This window comes from Nelumbo lutea, chromosome 1, assembly GCF_056320005.1.
Source record: "Nelumbo lutea isolate HS-2025 chromosome 1, American lotus-T2T, whole genome shotgun sequence".
Lineage (NCBI taxonomy): Eukaryota > Viridiplantae > Streptophyta > Magnoliopsida > Proteales > Nelumbonaceae > Nelumbo > Nelumbo lutea.
Window position 1 is genome coordinate 68478028 of NC_142684.1, and position 25070 is coordinate 68503097.

At 39.1% G+C, this 25070-nt stretch overlaps 1 protein-coding gene across 2 annotated transcripts; it reads right to left on the reverse strand.

Moving 5' to 3' along the window:
• LOC148875107 (Nucleoporin, Nup133/Nup155-like protein) lies at positions 1–24833 on the reverse strand. Of its 2 annotated transcripts, none has more exons than XM_088965467.1 (8): positions 24491–24833; positions 23706–23830; positions 21771–23612; positions 20393–21114; positions 18766–18924; positions 3886–4222; positions 1320–1387; positions 1–720 (listed from the first exon to the last, which is right to left on the reverse strand). In XM_088965467.1, the coding sequence occupies exons 1-8, from the start codon at positions 24670–24672 to the stop codon at positions 172–174; spliced, it is 3984 nt and encodes a 1327-aa protein (XP_088821593.1). In that variant the 5' UTR covers positions 24673–24833; the 3' UTR covers positions 1–171. The 2 variants fall into 2 exon arrangements, with proteins under 2 accessions (XP_088821593.1, XP_088821592.1); XM_088965466.1 differs by having other exon boundaries at positions 18772–18924; positions 24491–24828.
• Positions 24834–25070: the final 237 nt, after the last annotated feature.

Consider the following 25070-nt stretch of genomic DNA (forward strand, 5'->3'; position numbering starts at 1 on the left):
TTGAGGATCAAGATGACTTATGAATCTTTTCTCCTAGATCAATATTCCCATTTCCCGGAAATGTAGTGTAAACGAGATGATAATGACTTTTCTGCTAATTAACAAGAGAAAAAAATGCCTACTAATCGTACAAAATTTGACACAACTGAAATTTAAAGGAATGACGTATCATCACCGCTCCATAGAAGAATCCTCCTCGGCCCTGATATCAGCTCCCAACTTACCCAACATGATCGCAGTCAACATTAGCTTACCTGCGTCAGGAAAATCCTTGTGCTGCATCAAGATCTCTTCAACAGAAGGAACAGTATCCTTCAACAAAGGAACCTCGAAGTCATTTTGCCTTAGTTGCAGCACCTCATCAAACCCTCCTTCATATGTCTCTGCCTTGGGTCCATAACACCTGTATGAAGCCTGAAAGAGCACAGTCTCTTGCAGAAACTGTAGGGTCACTTCATCACTCCAACCTTCAGCTAGAGATTCTTGGTAGAGATTTCCCCAATCATCCTGATCAGCAGCATTCTTCCAGCATTCCTCAAGAAGACTTCTGTTGAACTTTCGGTAAGAGGAGCTGGTCCAAGCGAAGACATCAAAAGCCAGTAAGGCAAGCTCTGGTGTTTGGCCCTTCAGGCACAGTTCAATCAGCTCCCCAGGAGGAAGAAGCTGTTTCCCAATGTCTTCCTTCTCTTTATTACCAGGAAGAAGCCTGATAATGTCCTCCTGCATGACAGAAAGAACCAGAGACATCATCTGGGAAGTGCATAAATGTTTAGCTTGATGAATATTATCTGGCCAAATATAATTTTGATATCATGCAATTAATCATCCAGGTAATTCAGCCATATCAAAATATTCTGCCATAGGCCCATAGATATATCCCTGTTTGTCACATTTCAAGCAATAATTTCCTGAGTGGTTTCTTTCTTATACATGACAGCTGTAATGGCATGTTGTTTTGCTTTAACAAATCTAAGACTCCAAAAATTTCATTGTTCAGGAGCAATTTTGTAAAGCAATGGCACATCCTGCATTGGGTGGGAAAGCAATGGCAATCCTGCATTGGGCAAGATATGACCAGAAAAAAAAAAAAAAGAAATTCACATATTAGATGTTGTCCAGTTGTTTCATGGGCTAGCCAACAATCCATCAAGACACTACCTGCTACTTAATCTAATTTTATAAGTCCTGGGCAATCTGCACTGAAGATGAAGGACCATCTCTTTTTTGAACAAGACCATTATAGTGATTGAAAACAAGATAGGTTGGGAAATTAAGATATAAAGAACAAAGACAACTATGCCATCTTCTGAATACAACACCTGCAATTTCAAGATCTTTAAATCAGCCTCTATACGCTTTTTATTTGTTTCGAGCTCAGCATCCCTTCCTGTTGAGCATTCAATATCTGTTAGTAGTTTATTATGTAGCAAACTAGAGAAAGACGTAAATTTCATAAAAAGAATAAAAAACAAAGAATAACAATAAGTAATGACACAGTGACTTATACATCAAAATAACCACTCAACAGTGCAGATAGGATGCAAATGGCCAAATGTCAGTTTGATGTTGCTTACCTAGTGGTTACAGCTTCTAGACAAGCATCTTTTATGGCTGATGGATAAAAATAAGCCTTCAAAATGATTAGGGGATTGCGAGTTGAATGGATTTATCAAGGTAAAGGGTTGTTCCAATGGTTTAAAATTTTAGAAATGCTGGTTCAGGCTTCTTAAAAAACACTTCATAAGGAGAAATATTGTTACTAATTAATATAAATATTTAAATTTAATTGAACGAGGGATTTCTTTAAGTTCCTACAAAGTTTTAATGTAGTATGTGAGTTTATAAATAGGTCTGAATAAGTGTTTATGACTTCAGGCAAAAGGCTGTTGAAGACAGCTTTATCACATTAATTATAGATAAGACAGCTTTATCTCATTCTCCAAAAGTGACTAATAAACTGCAACACCAAAATCTAATTCATAGCACAAGAATAACATTAGATGACAAAAGACACACTAAAGGCTCTTGCTTCTTTTGAGGAGATTTTTCAAATCCCAATGTATAGCAGCATCTGGTTGGACATGGGCTTTGCATCCATTTTGCTTTTATGTGTGTGTGTGTGCGTGTGTGTGTGTGTGTGTGTTTATGTTAACTACATCCATTCTGTTTTGATTAATGCAACTATGTGCTACCTTTTCTTTTCAAAAAAAAAAAAAAGATGGTCAAGAACTATGTTCTCAAAACAGCAGTTGAAGTCCTCTGTACACAAGGCCTGTACTTTTAGACTACACAAATTTCCATAAATTGCTCTGAATTAAGAAATGACTTTCACCCTGGTTTAAACATGTTGACCCAACTTATTTTAGGACCATCCTTAGTATGCCACTAAAACTGACTAGAGAGAAGAAAAAAATAACAGCCAAGAGAGAACCAACAGTCTTTATTAGAGTTTTTGTTGGTCCACTGCATGCCTAGAAGAAACAGTTAAATGCACTGCTATGTCCTTTTTTGTACCTGAAATAATATCTATTTCCATGCATGTACACTTCGAGACAAATGTATGTCATCTAGTGTTTTAAAAGCACAAGGCACAAAAAAGGCACAGGGGCCAAGTTGCACCTGAGATGCAAGGCGTATGCCTTTTTGAAGCAAGGCACAAAAATACAAAAAAAAAGCTAAAAAATGACAGAAAATTCAAAAACCTATTATCTAAAATTAAAATACATAAACATAACGTGTAAAGAGTATTCAAATGAGAATTAAAAAATAAAATCAAACATATAAAACATTTTCAAGCATGTAAAACCCACAATCTCTTTTTTTCCAATTGCATTACTTCAAATAGCTAATGTGATGTAAAACATATTACATTCTTATTTCTACAAGCCGCCTTTGTGCCACACCCCTCAAGGCAAGGCCAAACAAGTCCATGTTAGGGTCTTAAATTCTTAGTTCTCACACAAAAAATAATGATTTTATAATTTTAATTACTTTTTTAAGAAGATATTTTAGTAGGATGAATGAATGAACAACATTAGCAAATAGAGGGCTAGGTTCAAAAAAGAAAAAAAGTGTCAAATTTTCAAAAAGCGCACGCCTGGGCTGAGGTGCAAGGCACATCAGGCGTGCACCTTTTGAAAGGGCTGCGCCTAGGACCTAGGCAAGGTGCATACCCTAAAATGCGCCTCGGCCGTGTGCCTAGGTGCGCCTCATTGATGTAATCTAGTTATAAGCCTAACTCCAACTCCAAAAAGAACTTAGATAAAGTGACAGAATTGCAGTTAGCTTTGGATTTAATAATTTACATTTGAAAAGATATCATCTTGAGCATTTCAGCTTGGATATTCAGTTTTAGGGGACTGAATTATATAGTACATGGTGAATGATTTCAGCTTGGATATTCAGTTTTAGGGGACTGAATTATATAGTACATGGTGAATGCACTTCCATTTAAACCTCCTAAACGTTACAAACAAGTAAAAATGAAGTCATTCAATGAGAACTCTACATGTTTGTTCCTCTCTGCTCCACATGCAGGCAGGGGTTCCAGAACTGTAGTGTTACTAGATGACTGGTATAATGGGCATTAAACCATGACATCCATGAATGTCAGCAAAGCCCATTTCTTGCATGTATATGAGCTTTTGAACTATTACCACATAGTATATCAAACTCAGCCTCATGTCAGTTGAGCTATTTGTTTTGGCATCTACTGAGACAAAATAGACTTGATTGTATATCTCAACCTTAATCCTAATTCCTAGAAACAATAGATGAATGATCATCAAAGATACAGGGTGGCTGGATAGCAAACGAAATAAAGGTACAAAATAATGCACTTCTCAAGAGGAAAAAAATAACTAACAAATAAGTGAGATAAAAGACCTGCCATTACAGCTATCTTGGAGAGGTTAAGTAGACGTCTTCTTTCTGCCAAAGTTGGTTTCACTCTTGCACAGTCAGCATCCAGCTCTTCTTCAGCTGACGAAATAGGGGCATCATCTTCAGAAAGAGCCAATTTATGCAGAGTTTCTGAAGCTGAGGAGAAATGATTTAGGAATACTTGATGAAGCCACAACAGATTCTTGTGTTGTTTTAGAAAGGCAACTAGCTCCTCCTGGAATTCTTCCCCAAGCCTTAGAAGCTTTGCAAACTTCTGTTCTTCATACAATCTTTCAAACACAAAGTAACTAAACCCTCCTCGAGGCCCCATGCTCTCATGCTGTAGAGGGAAAATTTCCAAGGCATTCAGGAAGAAGAAATGTGTCACAAAGACAAAATCGGAATAAAAGAATGCAAAAGAAAGTGTCAACAATAACAGAAAAGTTGTCATCACAATCTTTAAAATCATTTTTCCTTCAATTCTGGCCAATGAGATTAGATACAGAAGCATGCTACAAAATATGGAGAATCCCATTCTGGAAAATCCCTTCTAGAACGATTCATGTGGCAAAGTAGGGGTAGGAAGAGCAACAGGTTCAACTGTCACCATAAACAAAAAGAAGGAAAATTGGAGATATCTATAACATGCTCATGAAGTATGCCAATTCAGAATAAAGGAAAGCCAATCAACAACATAGTTTAGAGACAAGATGTGTAAAATATGATTCAAGGCTTGTTATCATCCTTGGGTTTCACATCAATGAACCATTACTTAAACAGAAGATATATTTCCAACTGAAATGCATGAACAAGAAACTTTTAAGATATGTGGCTCTGCCACGTAGATTGCATTTTGTGGATTGGGAAAAGCTGAAAGGATATGCAAACCCTTGAAAGCTTGAAGAGGGTTATTGCTACCAAATTTGAGTCAAGGGAGATGGGATAGGAAGCTAGAAATCAGGTGCAGTCTTATAGAACATCAGTGTGGTCTCAGTTTTCCCAATGAGTTGCTTACAAGATAGAGGAGGGGAGAAAGTTAGAACTTTGGAAGGATAAGTGGTGTGGGGCGAGCCAATGAATGGAAGTATATTCTTATTTGTTTTTGACATCTCAAAAGAGAGATGTCTTAGTTAAGGACTGCTACAAATTAATTAATGGGGATGTTATTTGATGCCCTCCCCTTAGAAGAAATTTCAATTTTGGGAGATGAATCAGGAATTGGATGTTCTTCTATCTCTTCAGCATGTTTGTCCTCAGACCTCAGGTAGAGTAGCAAGATAGAAGACAGTGGCGGTGGGAGAGATGTGCCTACTCTCTGTTAAATCTTTTTTTTAAGCTGCCAAATGAGCCTGTTGAAATTTCCCAATGTACAGTCTCTAGTTGTACATGGGCTTACTTTGATAGTGAATATAATACCATTACTTTACCTTTTTCCGAAAAAGATATACGATGCAAGAGTCCCCTATACAGTGAGACATAATTTATTGGATTTGTGTCTAATGCATTTATATAGGATGGCTACTGTTTGAAGGTAAAGGTTATTTTAAGTGAATGAAATTTTATTAGAAAACTTCAAAATATCATCAGTACAAGCAACCCAAGGAGAGGTGCTAGGTGCACCCTTACTCAATCAATACAAGTAAAATTACATTACAAATTTACCCAATACAAGATATCCCTGCTAACCCCTTGTTTTGCCAGCAATTCTGCCATTCCATTAGCTGATCTTCATACCCACTGAATATTTAAAATTACAGTCCTGGTTTTCCAAATAAATTTCTTCATTAAATCCCTCCATGCCCATATAAGTGTCTCTGGTTTCTCTAACCATCCCACAACCAATTTGGAGTCCCTGTCAATGAACTATTTCTCCAAGTTCAAATCTTTCGCTATTTGATCCCCTTGGACTACAGCAAGAAACTCTGCTTCGGTGAGTTAAAAGGCACACACAGGCTAGGCACATTTTAGGGTAGGCGCCTCACCCAAGTCCTAGGCACGGCACTTTCAAAAGGCGCACGGATGCACCTGATGTGCCTTGCGCCTTGGCCTTTTTTTGCTTTTTTTAACCTACCGGATGGACCGGGGGCTTTTCCCCCGGACCCCCAACCACGCCCCTTGAGGCAAGCCCAAACAAGTCCATGTTAGGTCTTAAATTCTTAATTCTCACACAAAAAATAATGATTTTATAATTTTAATTGCCTTTTAAGAATATATTTTATTAAGATGAATGAATGAACAACATTAGCAAATAGGGGGTTCTCGGATCTTTGGTGAGTGAGCGAAGCAAGCAAACTGGAACGAAGGCAATTAAAATTATAAAATCATTACTTTTTGTGTGAGAATTAAGAATTTAAGACCCAGACATGGACTTCTTTGGGCTTGCCTCAAGGGGTGTAGCACCATAGTTGTCAAGGCGGCACCTAGGCAACAAGGTTGAGGCTCACCTCGCCTAATCGCCAAGCAGTTTTGTACTATGTATTGTAAAATACTTTTTTATTCTTTATTTTTTTTCATTGTAATTATAAAATAGGCACTATTAAACTAAAATATTCATTTTGAGTGTTTATATACTAATTTTTTTTTATTATTTTCTTATTTGTTAGGATTTAATCAATACAACCATAGCTAAATGCTGTATTGAACCCTCAAAGACTTCAAAACTTGAAACAACAAGGAAGAACTTCAAATTTTGTCTAATCAACCCATTTTATATAATAAGAGTTCAGCCCCTATATTTTTTGAATTTTCTTTTCCTTCTTTTTTTTTCTTCTCATGAATATGTTGATTTTCTATACTTTAATATGAACTCTATACTTTTCTTATGAAAATTATGAATAAATATTAAGGAAATATGGCTATGGTACCTATGGAACTACCCTAGGATCTATGTTTTCTATATAAACAAATCCATCGCCTAGGCAACAAGGCTCCTCCCCTAACGCCCAGCCTCACCTTGGTGCCTTAAAAACTATGCGTAGCACAAAGGCAACTCGTAGAATCAGGAATGTAATATGTTTTACATCACATTGTCCACTTGAAGTAATGCAATTGAGGAAAAAACAGAGATTGTGAAAGGGCGTGTCACAAAGGAACTCGTAAAATCAGGAATGTAATATGTTTTACATCACATTAACTACTTGAAGTAATGTAATTGAAGAAAAAAAGAGATTGTGGGCATTACATGATTGAAAATGTTTTATATGTTTGATTTTATTTTAAAATTTTCATTTGAAAATGCTTTACAAATTATGTTTATGTATTTTAATTTTAGATAATAGGTTTTTTAAACCATTAACTTTAAAATTGAAGTTTATATTTTGATAAGCCCCATAAGAAGAATATCCCAGATGAAACACTTCAGGCCCATCAAGCCCATTTGAAGGTCCAAAGAGTTGCAAGGGTTACTCCACCAATCACGTTTGTATACACACATCGCCCACGTACTGAATAGAGGGATGTGTGCTCAGAGGTTGTTATCGGTTGTACGACCATGCACTATAAGACCAACCCACATTGCGTGAATGAGCAGTGAATCATTTAGTAGAATCTCTCTCTCTCTCTCTCTCTCTCTCTCTCTCTCTCTCCTATGTACTCAGGTGATGATCCCATTCCCTGGATTTACCGGGCTGAACGTTATTTCAACTTCCATGAGACCCCAACAAATCAGAGGGTCTCCATTGCTACCATACACATGGACGGCGAAGCCATTATGTGGTACCAGTGGTACCAGAAAACCCACCCTTAGACCACATGGCTAGACCTTACTGAAGCATTGCGTGTGAGGTTCGGGCCTTCCGGGTATGAGAACTTTAATGAATCACTCTTGCAAGTGAAGTAGACTGGTACGGTAAGAGAATATCAGAAGGACTTTGAAAGGTTAGCCACCCGGGTTCATGACTGGCCGGAGACAGCCCTGGTGGATTGCTTTATAGGCGGCTTAAGGGATGAAATAAGAATTTAAGTGAACACCATGCAACCGACCATTTTGATGGCGGCAGTGGGCCTGACCAAGCTCCAGGAAGAAAGGTTGGACCAATTACAGAAGTTGGGGAGGCCAAATGGGCCTTAGGCGGGCCTGAATCAGAAAGGACCTTACCCAAAAATTGACCCAAAACCGAGACCTCTCCTACCAACCCCCACCACCCCCCACAAACCCGTTCCCTTACCAGCCCCACCGAATAGGAAGTCGAGAGCTATGACCCTCCCATACCGGAGACTATCATGGACCGAGATGCAAGCCCGTAGAAAGAAAGGCCCAACAATTATGATGAAAAGTTCATCCCTGGCCACAAATGCAAGACCCAACAAATGTTCCTACTACAAGTAGAAGGGGAAGAGGAACCAGATACCCAGACGAAAGACCCAGGTATACATAAGATGGAGGTGGTACCGGAGGAGGAATACTACGTCATATCCCTATAGGCTTTGGGATTCCCAGACGAAAGACCCGGGTATACAGAAGATGGAGGTGGTGCTGGAGGAGGAGTACTACGTCATACCCCTACAGGCTTTGGCAGGTTATCAGGCCCCTAGGACCATGCAAGTGAAAAGGCTGATAGCAGGAAAGAATGTTGTCCTGATTGACAGCAAGAGCTCCTTGAACTTTATTACTCCTCGGTTGGCTGATCGACTGGGGTTAGCAGTGGAACCGGTTTCCCAACTTGTTGTAAACGTGGCAAATAGCCACCAAATCACCTGTGATGGGAGGTGCAAGGCGGTGGAGTTGGGGATTCAGGGGTACCAATTTAAGGTGGACCTACATCCATTAGAGTTCACAGGGGCTGATATTGTCCTGGACATACAATGGCTACAATTGTTGGGCCCAGTGGTGTGCGATTGGACTGAGTTGACCATGCAGTTCACCCATGATGGTAAACCTTGTACATTAAAGGGGGTTAAAGCCCAACCCATAGCCGTAGGAAGTTTGGAAGCCATCTTCAAGGCCTGCCAACATGACTCAACACCCTTGCTGATGAGTACGAGCTCAATGCATGCAGGGCCCACTCCAATCACAGGAAGTAATAACCCGGCCCCTGACCAAACCCAGCAACTCCAATTACTGCTTCGAGCCTATTCGGATGTTTTCCAAGAACCCACTACACTACCACCCCCTCGAGCCCATGACCATCAGATCCCCATCCAACCCGAAGCTCCACCCGCCAATGTCAGGCCCTACCGCTACCCCCATTACCAAAGAGTGGAAGTAGAGTGAATGGTGACAGAGCTATTAGGCAAGGGACTAATTCGGCTCAACGGCAACCCATACTCATCATCGGTGATTTTTGTGAGAAAGAAAGACGGGAGTTGGAGGTTTTGTGTGGATTATAGAGACCTGAACCACATCACGGTCAAGGACAGGTACCCCATACCGCTGATTGAAGAATTGCTCGACGAATTGGGCCAAGCTAAGTATTTTTCCAAGATGGACTTATAGTCAGGCTACCATCAGATCCGGGTCCACCCAGATGACATACACAAAACTGCCTTCAACACAAAACTGCCTTCAAAACCTCAGATGGACGCTTTTTTTATAATTGAAATGTGAATTCATTAATCAAAGAGAATAATCTGTTACAAGCATCCCTTGGAGAGGTGCTAGGTGCAGCCTCTCCTAGATGTTACAGTGAAACAAGAAAAAAAAAACAAGAAGAAATTACAGACTTTCCCAAAAAAGCTCTTCCCTAGATACTCCTTGTTTGGCAAGACAAACAGCAAAAACATTTGCCAACCTACCCACCCATTGGACTCTAATAATCATGTGTCTTGTTAACCATTTAAATTTTTTCATAGGATGAAATAAAATCCCTATAGCTCCAAGTAATTGAATTGGGGTTCTGCAGCCAGCCCACAATCACCTTAGAGTCCCCTTCAATCAGTTAGATTTGTGAACATTACAATCTGGGAAATTCAAATCAACTGAACTGGTACCCAATTCTCTATTTTCTCATTACTTTCTGTTTATATTTTTCAGTGATTTTCTTTTAACCTACTAGATTAAGATTTATTTAAGTTAAAGACATGTTTATAAACCCTATAGAGTTTAGCTTCTGTTATATACAGGTCAAATAGCCATTGTATGTGTAGGACCGCAACTCGGTCTGGGCTAGCCCAAAACCAACCCTAACCCAACTTGGAAAAAAGTTGGGTTGTGTTGGGCTGGGTTGATGATTGGGTTAGGGTTATAGTTGACATTTACTGATCCGACTTCACTTAATGTTGGGTTAGGGTTGACTCCTTGGACAACCCAGCCCGAACGCGACTCTACCATTGGTATTGTACATATGTATTATAGTCCACTACATACTATTAATGATATAATCCATTTGTCTTAACTTTTATCCCTAACCCTAATGATAAGTTGTTATTAGTGATCTTCATTCCATAATTTTATGTTTTATTATTGTAAGTTATTCATGATTTTTTATTCTCAATAGGAGATCTGTAATAATTCATAGTAAACTCCAATCATTTGAAACATTTCTTCTTTCACTTTTGTACTGAAAGAACTAGGGGTGTTCATGGGGAGTTGCCCAAAACTGACTGACCATTATTAAAAATCGGCCAATTCAGGTTGATCAGCTTGGGTCAGTTTATCGGTTTGGTTGGTCGGATCAAAAAGTCTAAATTTAAAAAAAATACAGCAGTACTATTAAAAATTAAATTTAAAAAAAAAATCAATTTACAATATAAAATATTTTAAATTAAGAAATATGGAAAATTTCCCAATTTTCCATATTAAAAAAATTAATTTAAAATATAAAATACTATGGTCGGGTCAGGTCAGTTTTGGTCGGTTTACACATGGCCAAACCAAAATCAACCCAACCTCTCGGATTAACTTTATGGCTGAACCAAAGCAGACTGAAAATACTAGAAAACCGACCAACTTAAGTCAGGCTGGGTCAGGTTGGTCAGATTCATCGGATTGATGAACAACCCTAGAAAGAATCAATAAAATCATCAAACAAGCAAATATCTATAACAAATATGGTCAATATATGATTTGAAAATAGCCTATCTGTGTAACTGCAGGGGTAAGGATGCATACATATATGAGTTGCCCCTCCCCAGACCCCACATTAGTGGCAGCCTTGTGCACTGGGCTGCTCCTATATATGATCATAAAAAATGAGTTTATGTCTCCTAGTCAAAGAGGAAAAGAATTTGAGAGATTCTACGAGACTTTAAGAGGATGGAAGAAAAGTCAGATTGGGCCAACCTGAAGTCAACTTTGACTTGAGTTGGGTTGGTTTAGGGTTGAGGGGTTTTAGGTTGGGTAGGATTAGGGTTGAGGGTTCAGAACCTCAGATTGGGTTAGGGTTGGCTTCAATCCGACCTAACCTGGCCCAATTTGCACCCATATATGTGTGAGTTAATTGGTTTTCAATTCAAACTCAATTTTATCATCCTAAGTTTTGATTGTCCTACTAATAAACTTTGTATTAAACCGCCTAGGCTTTTTTATCAGCAATTAAGCTGCCTAGGCTTCCCCAATTTCCATCTTTCTCTTTCCTAACCCTTGCTATGGAAAATACTAAGGACACAAATTATTTCCTCCCTTAACTTTTTACCTAAAAAAGAAAACATCTGTTGTATAAACTATAAAGTACATGTATTTAAAATGGAGTAAAATCGCTTTTTTTATATTCAAGTTTTAATGCATATACTTTTTTTTTCTTGACAAACTTGTAGAAATAGAAATAATAATAAAATTTACAATATGATTCATGATATTATTCAATTCAATCTTCCCTATGATTTATGATATGATTATCAATTATCATTTTTAGAATAATGCTCCAAACCCTACCAAACTTGGTCACCTCCCGAAACTCTCCGTTCCAAACCTACCTAAAAAATTCCATTGAAACTTTATAATCCTAAACTTGTTTTCCTTCACTCAGATTTTTTATGTTTTGGGACAAAGTAGCAAATTTTGCAGTTAAACCCTGAGATTCATCCTAACCTAACAATATCCTATCTTATTACACCTTCTTAGTGTGAATAAACCCTAGTTGATTCTAGGTCAAAGTAGAGAAGAAGAAAGAAGAAAGAAAAGAGAAAGAAGAAGGAGAGAAGAGTGTTCGGCCAGACTAGAAGAGAGAATGTAAAAAATCACTCTCCTAGCCAACCCACTTGACTTTTATTCATAAAACTTCAGTTACAAGAAAGACAATTATGTCCCTCATAAAAGATGGAAACATAACTTAAACTTAGATACAATAGACCTTTCACTTTCAAGAAGATACATTAGAATGACCAAAATACCCCTAACTCGAGCATTCTAACACTCCCCCTCAAACTGGAGAGTATATATCATATAGCCCCAGCTTGTTACAAATGTAATCTATTCTTCCCCGAGACAATCCTTTTGTGAAGAGATCTGCCCACTGATTTCCTGAGCTCGCATGAGATGTAGTTATCACCCCACTTATCACTTTCTCTCTCACAAAGTGACAATCCACCTCAATACATTTAGTTCTTTCATGGAAGACGGGATTGGATGAGATGTGAACAGCAGCTTGGTTATCACAGTATAGTTTCATGGGTTTGTCAATTGAGAAACCCATCTCCTGTAGTAAGTTCTTCAGCCATACTAGTTCACATGTGGTATGGGCCATAGCCCTGTACTATGCTTCCGCACTACTTCTTGCCACCAATGTTTGCTTCTTACTCTTCCAAGTTACAAGATTGCCACCCAGGAAGGTACAATACCCTGTGGTTGACCTCCTGTCTGATATAGAGCCAGCCCAATCAGTATCTGTGTACCCTACTATCTCAAGAGTTCCTCCCTTTTGGTATAACAAACCACGACCTGGAGCACCCTTTAGGTACCTAACAATTCTCAGAATAGCTTCCCAGTGAGGAACCCGGGGATGTTGCATAAACTGACCCACCACACTCACAAGAAATGATATATCTGGTCGGGTAATGGTCAGGTAGTTCAACTTTCCCACCAACCTTTTGTATCTTCTAGGATCATCAAACTCTTCACCTGCATCCACACTTAACTTGGCATTGAGTTCCATAGGAGTCTCTATTGGTTTAGCACCTAACAACTATGTTTCTTCAAGTAGATCAAAAACATATTTTCTCTAACATAGGTTGATCCACAGTTTTGACCTCGCAACCTCTATTCCTAGGAAATACTTTAGCTTCCCCAGATCTTTTGTATTGAAGTGGTCCTGTAAGAATTTTTTTAGCCTGTCAATTCCATTGTTGTCACTTCCAGTTATGACAATATCATCCACATACACGACTAACAAGATTTTCCCATCTTTTGAGTTATAGTTAAACACAGAATAATCATCCTGACACTGTTTCATCCCAAAGGCCTGCACCACTTCACTGAACCTGCCAAACCATGCACGTGGAGATTGTTTCAGTCCATAGATTGCCTTTTTGAGCCTGCACACCTTACCAGCCTCCCCCTAAGCAACAAATCCTGGTGGTTGCTCCATATACACCTCCTCAACAAGATCACTATGTAGGAAGGCATTTTTTATGTCAAGTTGTACGAGAGGCCAATCATACATAGCAACTAATGAGATCAACACCCGAACTGAACCAATTTTAGCCACAAGAGAGAATGTCTCCATATAGTCCACACCATATAACTAAGAATAGCCCTTGGCCACTAACCGTGCCTTCAATCGCTCCACACTGCCATCAAGAAGATGCTTCACTGTATAGACCCATTTACACCCAACAGTGTGCTTACCAGGAGGAAGGGTGGTGAGTTCCCACGTGTGATTATGTTGTAAAGCAGAGAGTTCTTCCATGGCTTGCCGCCACCCTGGGGAGGTAAGGGCTTCCTGTACAGTCTTGGGAATGGGAACCAATGAGAGTAATGATATAAACTTGCAATGAGAAGCAGAAAGGTGAGCAGTGGAAACATAGTATGAAATGGGATGAGAAGTACAAGTACGTTTACCTTTCCGCAAAGCAATAGGGAGATCAAGATCTGAGGGAGAAGAAGCAGTAGCAGGATCTATCAACAGGTGCTGAAGTGGAGGAGGGGCCGAAGCACTTCTGCGGGTACACTTGAGTAATTGGCGGCCTCTCTGTAGTAATAGGCATATGATGTGCATCTGCAGTAGGAATGGGAGCTACGGAAAGAGGGCCCACAACCGGAACTGGAAGAGGAACCACAGAGGGAGAAGAAGAGACCCTGGCATCTGAGAAAAAAGGAAATGATTCGAAGAAGGTGACATCAGGGCATACAAACGATTTATGAAACTTTTGGTTATAACACTTATACCCTTTCTGAGTCCTTGAGTAGCCAAGAAAAATACACTTCGTAGCTCTAGCATCTAACTTGCCTACTCCAGGCCCTAAGTGTTGAACAAAACAAACACAGCCAAAGACTCTTGGGGTGAGAGGAAAGGGAGACAAAGTGGGAAACAACACAGAGAAAGGAGATTGACTTCCAAGGATTGACATGGGCATCCGATTTATCAGAAAACAGGATGTTAGAAGAACATCACTTCGAAAATGCTTTGGGACATGCATATTGATCATCAAGGACCGAGCAGTTTCAAGAAGATGTCTATTTTTCCGTTCAGCTACATCGTTTTGTTGCGAGGTGTAGACACAAGAACTTTGATGAATTATTCCATGATGTTCTAGGTATTGCTGAAATGGTGAGGAGTTGTATCCTTTGGCATTATCGGAGCGAAGTATTTTCATATGAACGCCAAATTGAGTGCGTATTTTAGCATGAAATTTCTGAAAAATAAAGAACAATTCACTACGGTCTTTCATAAGATAGATCCATGTCATCTTTGAAAAGTCATCAACAAATATTACAAAATACTTAAACCCATTGTATGACACCACTTTAACTGGACCCCATACATCAGAATGAACTAAAGCAAAAAGACTTGAGACACGACTATCAATTCTTGGACTAAATGAGACTCGATGATGTTTTCCCAACTAACATGGCTCACAATCTAATGATGAAAGATGACTCAAGAAAGGAAGTAGCAGCTTCAAAGCCTTGAGAGAGGGATGACCAAGTCTATAGTGCCATTGGAGAGGAGTAAGAGACGACTGAAAAGCCACTGGGGGGCCACCACCATCAAGGTAATACAAACCACCTGCTTCATGCCCTCCACCAATCTTCTTCCCCGTCTTGAGATCCTAAAACACACAAAAAGAATGATAGAATGATAGAAGGTTACAGAACAATTAAGGGACTTGGTTAATCTGCTAACAGACATAAGGTTAAAAGGGAACTTAGGAACATATAAAACAGATGCTAAAGACAATGAGGAGAAATCAACATCACTAACACCACAAATAGAAGATGTAGAACCATTAGCAAGTGTAACTATCTGAGATATGGAGGAGCGATAAAAGGAAAGAAAATACATCAAGAGTCCCAGACATATGGTCTAAGGCTCCATAATCAATGATCCAGGGTGAGGCTTTGGAAGCTAAACAAGTCATACCTGAATGGGCAAGTGTAGTTGTGTTATGTTGAGATGTTTGAAGGAACTGCTCATATATTGCTCGTGGTACACTCACCATTTCCTGCCCGGAAGCACAAGTGGGTGTGGAGGGGGTTGGGACAGTTTGCTGGCTTTCAGTAATTGTGCTACTGCTCTTAGATGTAGCATGGTTAGCCCAAGTGTTGGGTGGACCACGCAAATCATAGCAGAAATTAACTGTGTGCCCCTCTAAGCCACAATGTGTACATTTTCTCTAAGCATTACCCCTTCCTTTTCCACGGCCTCCCCCTGACTCTCGGCTTCCAGTCCGGCCACTAGCTCGGTTAAGCATGTGTCCACCACGGTTGCTTGGAGGGCCACTGCTGCCACCACCACTTCTATTTCCACAGCCACTCCCTTTAGTCACTACCAAACCAAATCTATCAGAGAATGAAGAATGTTCCACCGGCTCAAGGGATGTCCTCTTAAGACGGGCAAAAACTTCTTCAAGTGAGGGGAGAGCTTATCCCCCCAATATCTGTACTCTAACAGGCTCATACTCAGCCTTCAAGCCCACAAGAAACCTAGTCACACCAAGTTGTTCACGTTGTTCTTGTTGGATCTAGACATCTGATGTTAGAGAGTGATACACATTTAGCTCATTGTGGATGTTCCTCAAACTTGCATAATACTCTTCTAAGCTTTGGTTTCTTTGCTTCAAATTGAAATACTCTTGGTATAACTGATATACCCTAATTGTGTTGTCTTGTCCAAAGTACAACTTTTTAGCATGATCCCATATCTCTTTGGCTGTATCTAGGAACATGAAGTTCACATTAATCTTTGGCTCCATGTTGTTCCAAAGCCATGTCATTATCTATGCATCATCTTGTTCCCAATCACTGAACCCAGGAGAATCAGAGGGAGCTTTCTCCTCCCTCACATGTTTTACTTTCCTCTTGGCCTTCAAGAACACCTCCACAGATTTTGCCCATGGTACATAGTTCTCACCATTCAACTTGATAGATGTCATTTGAACACTTAGATAGTCTGAAGAAAGCATGATGTCGGTTTTGTTGTCATTCCCATCTACAATTGAAGTCATCTCAATTATTTCACCTTTGAATATACACCACAATCTCACACTCGTCACAAGACTTATCTCACTTATGATACCACCAACTCCACTTTTTTCAACTGCACATTACACACTACACTCCAAAGCTGAAATTATTCAATCAACACATCAAACACTTAGACTGCACACTGCAAAACCATTTACCATCAACACACCAAAGCTGAAATTATTCAATCAACACATCAAACACTTGGACTGCACACTGCAAAACCATTTACCATCAACACACCACGGCTGAAATTACTCAGTCATTTCATCGAACACTTGTTCTTCATACTGCAGAACTGATTACACACAAGGTCTAGGGGTTCACTTTTAAGCATTTAGAATCATAGATATGTCAGCCACCACAACACAACCAACACCACACCACTGCTGTCGTGGACATCAGCAGTCTACTACTCTTCCTTCAGCACACATGCGAGCAAGAAAACAAAGGAACATGACTGATATGAGTATCAGTTTCACCCAACACCACAATAACTAACTTTTGAAGCACAAAAAATTAGCATTCACAGTCCATTTCTGAACACACGACAGCAGTGTCCATACCTGTATACGTCCATCCCTCTTAGTACACTGAATAGAGGGTCTAGTATACCACTTCAACAACCACCACAGCACCGACCAGAGGCATTCTCACCTCCAGGCCCTCAAAACGGCAACTCCTTTTCAGCCCTTTATCGAGTCTTCAATCAAGTCAGCTGTAGGATGATGAAACCTACTGTGAAACTGGCGGGCTAACCCAGGAAGAAGACAACAGCAAATAAACACAAGACCTTATTGCTCTGATACCATGTGAATAAACCCTAGTTGATTCTAGGTCAAAGTAGAGAAGAAGAAAAAAGAAAGAAAAGAGAAAGAAGAAGAAGGAGAGGAGAAGAATGTTCGGCCAGACTAGAAAAGAGAATGTAAAAAATCACTCTCCTAGCCGACCCACTTGACTTTTATTCATAAAACTTCAGTTACAAGAAAGACAATTTTGTCCCTCATAGAAGATGGGACACATAACTTAAACTCAGATACAATAGGCCTTTCACTTTCAAGAAGATACACCAGAATGACCAAAATACCCCTGACTCGAGCATTCTAACACTTAGTTTCACCCTTGGGTTATAGCTGCCTTACGGCAATTGGTATCAAAGTTGACTATCCTACATCAAGAAAGGAGCACTAAATACAAACCTAATCTCTGGTATTCAATTTAGCATTCAAAGTTATCCCCATTTTCAATGTTATTTGTGTTTAATAAGATATATCAAGTTCAGGAAAAAAAAAACTACTGTCAAATAAGCAAAACAATAGATTCCACAGTGTGACCAATAATATTTTATTTTTAGATGCAACAAAAAGGCCATTGCTAGGTACAATAACCAATGAGAAAGCAGGTTCAAATCTGAGAGTGGTCACTTCTCAAAATATTAACAAAAAACGTGAAAAGTTTAAGAAGGTTTATAAGAGGAAAGCAATGAGGAACAGCATAGATTTGAATCTTAAAGAACCTGAATGTTCAAGTATAAATCATCTGAAAATTTTTCACAGATATCTCCTCAAATAGTTGCATTGATGAGAGTAACTTTTCAGCAAAAAATAATGTAAGGGAAGAATCTGTTTTAGAGGAGTTTCGACATGATGTAAAAGATATGGATCTGGGTGATTCATCTTCTGTTAGAGAATTTAATGTGATTTGAGAGTTGGTATTCTAAACCATTTGGAGGGTGATCAGGATAAACAAGTACAGAATAAAACCATTAGAAGGGATTGATGAAGTAGATAGAGGATTTGTTGAAAATAGTAGAAAGTTGGCGAGGTAGATGAGGTTGAGGAACAGGATCGTGGGGCCACTTTAGCACAGAATGATGAAGATCAAGAAGTGCCCCTAGATGAAGTGCCTTGGGCAAAACAAAATGTGGATTTGAAGAAAGCCATTTACAAAGAAACTAAAGTAGGAAAGTTCTGGGAGTGCTGTATCCAGGAGAGGATGAGGCCGAAAGAAGAACTTTTGGAAAGTTCAAAGAAAGAGAAACGAGAGCAGAAGTTTTGGGGGAAGAGGGATGTTGTTGATGGAGAGTTTAGGATGTTATTTGGTTTTTTTGTGTGTCATTCCTTATCACCTATTTTGTATTTTCTTTTCTTTAAATGAATTTTTCTTTACTATCAAAGAAAAAACTCCTGCAATTTCACTACCACTGGAATAAGACAGGTTGTAGTTTCTGCAAAATACAAATAAATTAATGATAATATTAATAATAATTTAAGGAAAAACAAAATGCCAAGACAAAAGGCATGCTAGGATATCAAGATCTGTACCAATACCATAAGACTTCTCTGAAGTACTGTATCATTGAGATCACAGCATATGTTCCACAAAGTTTGGTAGCCCTCATGCCGTCTAGCAATGGATAATAACGGTGAAAGAAGCTCTCTAAACATTGGTTCCTTTTTTTCAACTGTCCCTTCATTTGAATCCTGCAACAACCAAAAACCTTAAGCTGAAACAAGAAAGACTTTGTCTGGTTAAAATTCTAGTTAAGAATTTAAAAATTAAATGTCTATCTTCTATTGACATCAGAGATCATTAAAAATAAAAGCAATCAAATTATCAAGCAACATGAAATACAAAGATGAAAACCGCAATTTCACAGCTTGTGTGAGCTTGAAAAGCTAAATTTTGTAAGCCACAAGGAGCAAAACATTGCTTTCTATAAGAATCCAAATGTTCTTAGAGGAACTTTAATAATTAAACATGTGCTGGCACAGAGTTTTTTGTATATAAATCTTTCTTCACAACTTAATAAATTTAATAAGCTACTGATTAAAAAACAATATGGGTGTCACTGCTGTATCTTTTCCCAATCAAAGAAAAGAAGCAATGCTGTATCTTTCTCAATTTGGTGGCTGTCATGGGTGAGTAGAAACAGAAGCAGGATACTAATAGTGGAAATATATACCAACAACAATTTTCTGAGGCCCACCTTGTAGTATGCATCCAAGGACAAGTCAAAAGAGCACATCCAAATAAAATTTTCTTTAAAATTGTAATAGCATGTCATTCACATGAGAAATATTCATAGGAATGAAGTTTTTCCATCAGTTATAACCCAAAGCTCATTGCCAGTTTACCATATAAATAACACAACTTTTTGTTCTTAATAAGTGTGATTAGCATGACCCTATTCCTCCAAAGCTATGTGGTTTTTCCCAGGGCCAATTGAAATGTCCTGCAGTAAAACCCACACCATCCAAAGTTCTTAATTGACATAATCTGGTACAGAACAAAGTTGTCAGACTTGGACCAGACCAGACAGTTGAACCAGGAACTTGGCAACATGGTGACCTTTCTGAGTCCTGGTTAATTGATGGTTTTCATGGTCAGAACAAACCAACCGGTTGTTTAACCGGTAAAACCTTGACCCAATGAGCATTCTGGTTTTCAGTCCAGTCAGAGTCTGGCAACATAGGTACAGACTGCTAAAACAGTTCCATTTCTTGCCAGAAAGGGCCAATGACCAACCAGTGGTAAGACATCAAAATTAGGGAATTCTGGAATAAGATCTGTAACATGCATCTTTGTATTTGCAATAGGCTAGTCTGTTAACTTCTTCATAAACCTTAGCATGTGCATGAAGTCATGAACAAGAAGATATTTTCCTGCTCCGTTCAAATTTCACACTAAAAAAAAATTGAAACTACAAGGAACTGCCTACTAGCCCAAGTATCAGAGGAGCAGTCTTAAAAACGATACAACCCATCCTCCAATAATTGTAAAGGGATATAAAGTGAAGTTTATGTCCAGATAACATGTACTGAAACAGAATGAGGCATGCAAAAAATTAATAGCAAATTAACATGAGTTTCCCTCACTGCTTGGCTGCACATGTATATAATGTCTAAAGGAACATACATGAAAATATTAAACATTTGATAACACAATCACCTTACACCTGGCTTCCACAAAACCCTTGACATGTAGATAAAGGGAACCAAGCAGCTTATCCCTCCTTGTCCAATACTCGTGTAACAGACCTTTACGCTCTTTTCCATGTTCAACTTTTGCTGCTATGGCACCAGTATATGCCTCTAGCAGATCATCAGTTAGCCCTTCTAAGCAAGAATGTAAATCTGGTTTTGCTGCTGAATCAAGCCCAGTTGATTCACTTAAAAGATGACACATGTAACAAGCTAAACTCCATAGCCCATCACGGACCACAGCTTGACAATACCAAGGTGCAATATCTGAAGGCAAAGGATACCAAGTATGATATTCATTTTTGTATTGCATTGCAGTCCTGATTAGAGTTGTGCATGCATTTGAGAGTTCACAAGCTCGCTGAATATGTATAATCCGTGGCTGTTCTCCACCAATTATATACTGTAGCTGATGACTTAAGCAATAAAATACTTCTTGTAGATCAGAAACTTTACTGTAAAATACTTCAGCATTGTCCCTATCCATAAGAAGAACTGTATTTCGCCGGGCTTTCTCACCAACTAATTGAATCAGATCCCAAAGAGAGCCAGCCATTGCATTTGGTGAACTAAAAGATGGAGAGCTGATCTCATTTGAACGGTTCTGGTTTATTGTATTTTGCAACTCCCTCAGCTGGATCATACCAGCAAGCTTTTCACCATGCTCCATGATAAGTTGCAATGAATACCCTGTCAATGCAACAGAATAATAATTTTTTCTGGGGCCTAGGTAATATTTGAAGCATCCTAGCAAGAAGAATGGCAAATAAATTTGTCATGAAACCCCTATAACTAGGATTGTCATCTGACAAATTAAAACTTTCAACTAAGACAGACCAAAAGCTGCTAAAAAAGACTTTCGGCAAGGCATTGAGCATATCAGTACTGGTCCCACCACCACCACCCACAAAAGAGAATTAAAAGATAAGAACATACACACAATAGACTTACTTCGTCTTTTCCACTTTATAGAAAAGCCATAGATTTTTTTCTTTTTCGTATTTTCTTATTGTTACATACTTTTTTTCTTCTACTCTTTCTCTTATTTTCTTTCTTGATTCTGAGACCCAGGTTGTGATTTTTAAAGGTAAACATGCTTAGATGCTTAGATACCTGGACACTTGGCATCCATGCATCATCTGCATGACTGATGATCTGGAACTTTCTTTTTTTCTTTCTCAAGAAAGCAATTTACCGATTTTTTTTTTGATAAATGAAGCAATTTACCAATATTTAAGTAGGCAGAACAGAAAAGGCTGGCATACAAGCACTCAATTTATAGAACATTAAATCGCCTAGAAAGTTTTTAATATGGAGTAATAGATACTATTGGGAGAAGGCCATACTCTGCCTGGAACAAAGCTCCTCATGGCACTTAGATAATGCAAGAAACTGGAGAAACCTTTGATGTTTCTGCTGCTTATCCAAAAGCTGGGAGGACACAACAGACATAGCCACAATTTCAGCTCCTCTGGTTGTAGTCCAATGTTTAGCAAGGGTGTCAACAATTGATCTGCTTGTGCGAGCAAAAACATTTGCTTCTCCATCCTTTTCAAACGCTCCAAAGTTTTTAAGCTTTTCAAGTGAGCCATCCACCTTGCCAGACAAAAGAAATTCATGGAAGAGATGACCTAGTAAAGTTTCAGACTCTTCATCTTGAGCAACTCGGCGTGTGATCCCAGACATCAGTGCACTTTGTTTATCTCCAGTATCCCGTGCTTCAGAACTAGCCCTTCTAGGAGCAATGTTGCCTACCAATGACAGGTTCCTTCTCTCTTCTTCCATAGCTCCCTTTGAGCTTCCTTTACGTGACAAGCTTCGCTCAGGTGGTTCAACCCCACCAAGTAGAACAGCCTTCTCGGGTATTGCCCACACTCCTGCTTTCTCAGTTAGTACAACCCATGCACCCTCTTCATTAGCCTCTGTAGAAGGGAAGACTGAAGCATCCAGAACTTTTCCTGCATCGTAAGGCAAGTCAAACTGATAAAGCCGAGTTGAACTTCTCCAATATGTGGACACAGTAGCTGTTCCATCCCCAGAAAGTATGATTGCTGATCCAGAAGGCTTGCCTCCAACACGGAGTCTCATGGAAAACAAAAAGCCCTCATCTTCTACTCTTGCCTTTGGGATTATCTCTTGAGGGGGAGCTTTTTTCTCCAATATCCTCTCATGTATTGGTTCAACATTTTCTGAAGAAATATTTATCCCAGGTTTATACCTCATTTTCAGAAGTGAGTACTGTGTGTAGCTTGAACTGCATACCCGATCCTTACAAAATATAGCAACAAGAATGGTTAATTCTTTCCCCCAATCATCTACCTGCATATCTAGAGGCCAAATGCGCTTCTGGCCTGCTAGGTCCTTCTTAATGCCCAAATCACCATCAGTACCAATAATTTCATGGGACCACAGTTTTGAAATAGTTGAGTCAGAAGTAAGTTTAATATTGAAACACTGTATCTCATGGTCTGTCAACAAAAAGAATTGCCGATTGGATTCTTCTGATGAATGGAGTGGATAACGCCATGCAAGAGACCTTGGGTACCCAGTCACAACAGGTTGATCACTAGCTTGACTGGATAAAGAATACAAAGATTGAGAAATATTTTTCCGGGAAATGCCAGAAGGACTACACTGAAATTGCCATAGCTGACCATCAGAACCACATGCTAGTGCAATACAAGCACGCGTACCAGGAAAAGGAGAAGCAATCAATGAGTTGAAAGAACTTCTTTCTTCTATGTTACTATTTCCCATCCTACCATGCTCCCGTGGCCAGTTCAGTGTGGTTTTCCCATCAGCATGTGAAGAATGAACCAGAGTTTCATCAAAAGATGCAACACTAATGACAGGAGCAGCCTCCCCTTCAGAGTAAATGTCAGGCCAAAATAAAACAGCATGAGTCTTCTGGTTACACATAACTATACCTACAGAGTTGCACTGTTCTACCATTTTGCTTTTGCTCTCATATGTACCATCCCAATTGACAGTACAGAACATCCATCTATTACAGTGACTGGACTTTGTAGTAATACCCCCACTTTCCAGAACAGATGAAGGAAGCTCTAGAACAACGCATTTTCTTGAAGCTGTTGGTGATAAGTAACTCCAGATAAAAAGCTGGTTTCCACAGATTATCCAAGCCAGGGAGGTTCCCTTATCCATTCCTCCAGAAATCCATGCATGACCTACCAGAAGAAAAAAGAAAGTTGTCATAGCAAAACATTAGTGCTCAAGGAAGATGACAATATATAGGCTTGTATTAGAGTAACGGTGCTAACCAGGAACAGTCTTATGCAGGTAACTGGCTTGTGTAGCACGAACTATTTGGGGGAACTCCCCAACATATACAGGCTCAATTGGATCCGCATCAGGCCCCTTCTCAGCCTTCTTCGCTGGTGGAATTCTGGATAAAAAGTTAAGATGATAACTAACACAATTACAAAACACCCAACGTGATATTGCAATATTTTCTCTTTTCATTAACATAGCAAATTATGGGCAGTAACCCCTTCTTACCTTTCCCCAAAAGCAAAGAAAAAAACATAGTTTAGCACTTCAAAATGAAGCTGGACATCATTATGGTCCAATTGATTATTGGTAATAAGATAGACAAACAGAGACAAGGGGAAAGACGACATGGAAAGAGAACCTCCTGTAGATTGGCATGTAAACAAAGACTAAGACTACAGAAACGTTCAAACTCGAAAATATACAAATTCTTGAAACCCTTAATTTAAATGTATAGTCCCCACTCTTATTACGTTCTTGTAATTCTTAGAACAAACAAACAGCATCCTAAAATTACCCAAACTAACAACTGAGAGGAACAAAAGTTCCATAATGTCCTAGAAATCATTTCTAAAAGCCAAATAAAATCTTCAGATGTTCAGATCATCAAACTTCATGAACTTGATTGAGAGTTTGTACCCCAACTAAATAAGTTATTTCTGATCGAACTCAATATAAGTAAAGATATAGTTCAATATTATGAGCGTTCGTAGTTCACAAAAATTAGTTCTTAAAATTAGAATCTGTTACTAGCAAAACGCTATAAACCTCATACCTAGCAAGAACTGATAATCGAGAAGCCCATGGCGCCGGTGTTCCGGTGCTCGGTCGGTTTGCGGCCGAAGTGCTCTGCCGGTTGTCGGAAAGTGGCGTTAAAGGAGAATCTGGCGCTGCACGAACTGGATTTCGATCTTTCTGAGAGTTGAAAGAGGATTTCTTCGTTGCAGGAGAGAACATGACTGAAATGGAACACAAATAGGTACAAGCTTTTAGGGTTTCCTTCCCCCGGGCATGGAGAAGATTGAAATGGAGATCAAAGCATAGGACGTTTGTGCTTTCGCGCCCTTTGTGATTTCCTTTAAAAGCTTGCGAGAGCTTCGAAGCTGCGGGTTGTGGAGTGAAAGAGAATTTATTAGCGTTGGAGAATTTGAATTACCGAAAATGTGTTAAGAAATTATTACTGGGCAAATTTATTAAATTACCCCTATTTAGTTAATTGACAAATTAGACGTTGAGGCTCCGTTTGGTTTATGGGATGGGAACCAGAAAAAGGGAATATTCAAAAAATATTTCTTCTTTTCTCGTTTGTTTTGAGGGAAATAGAGAGACGGGATGAGAAAAATGTGAGATATCAG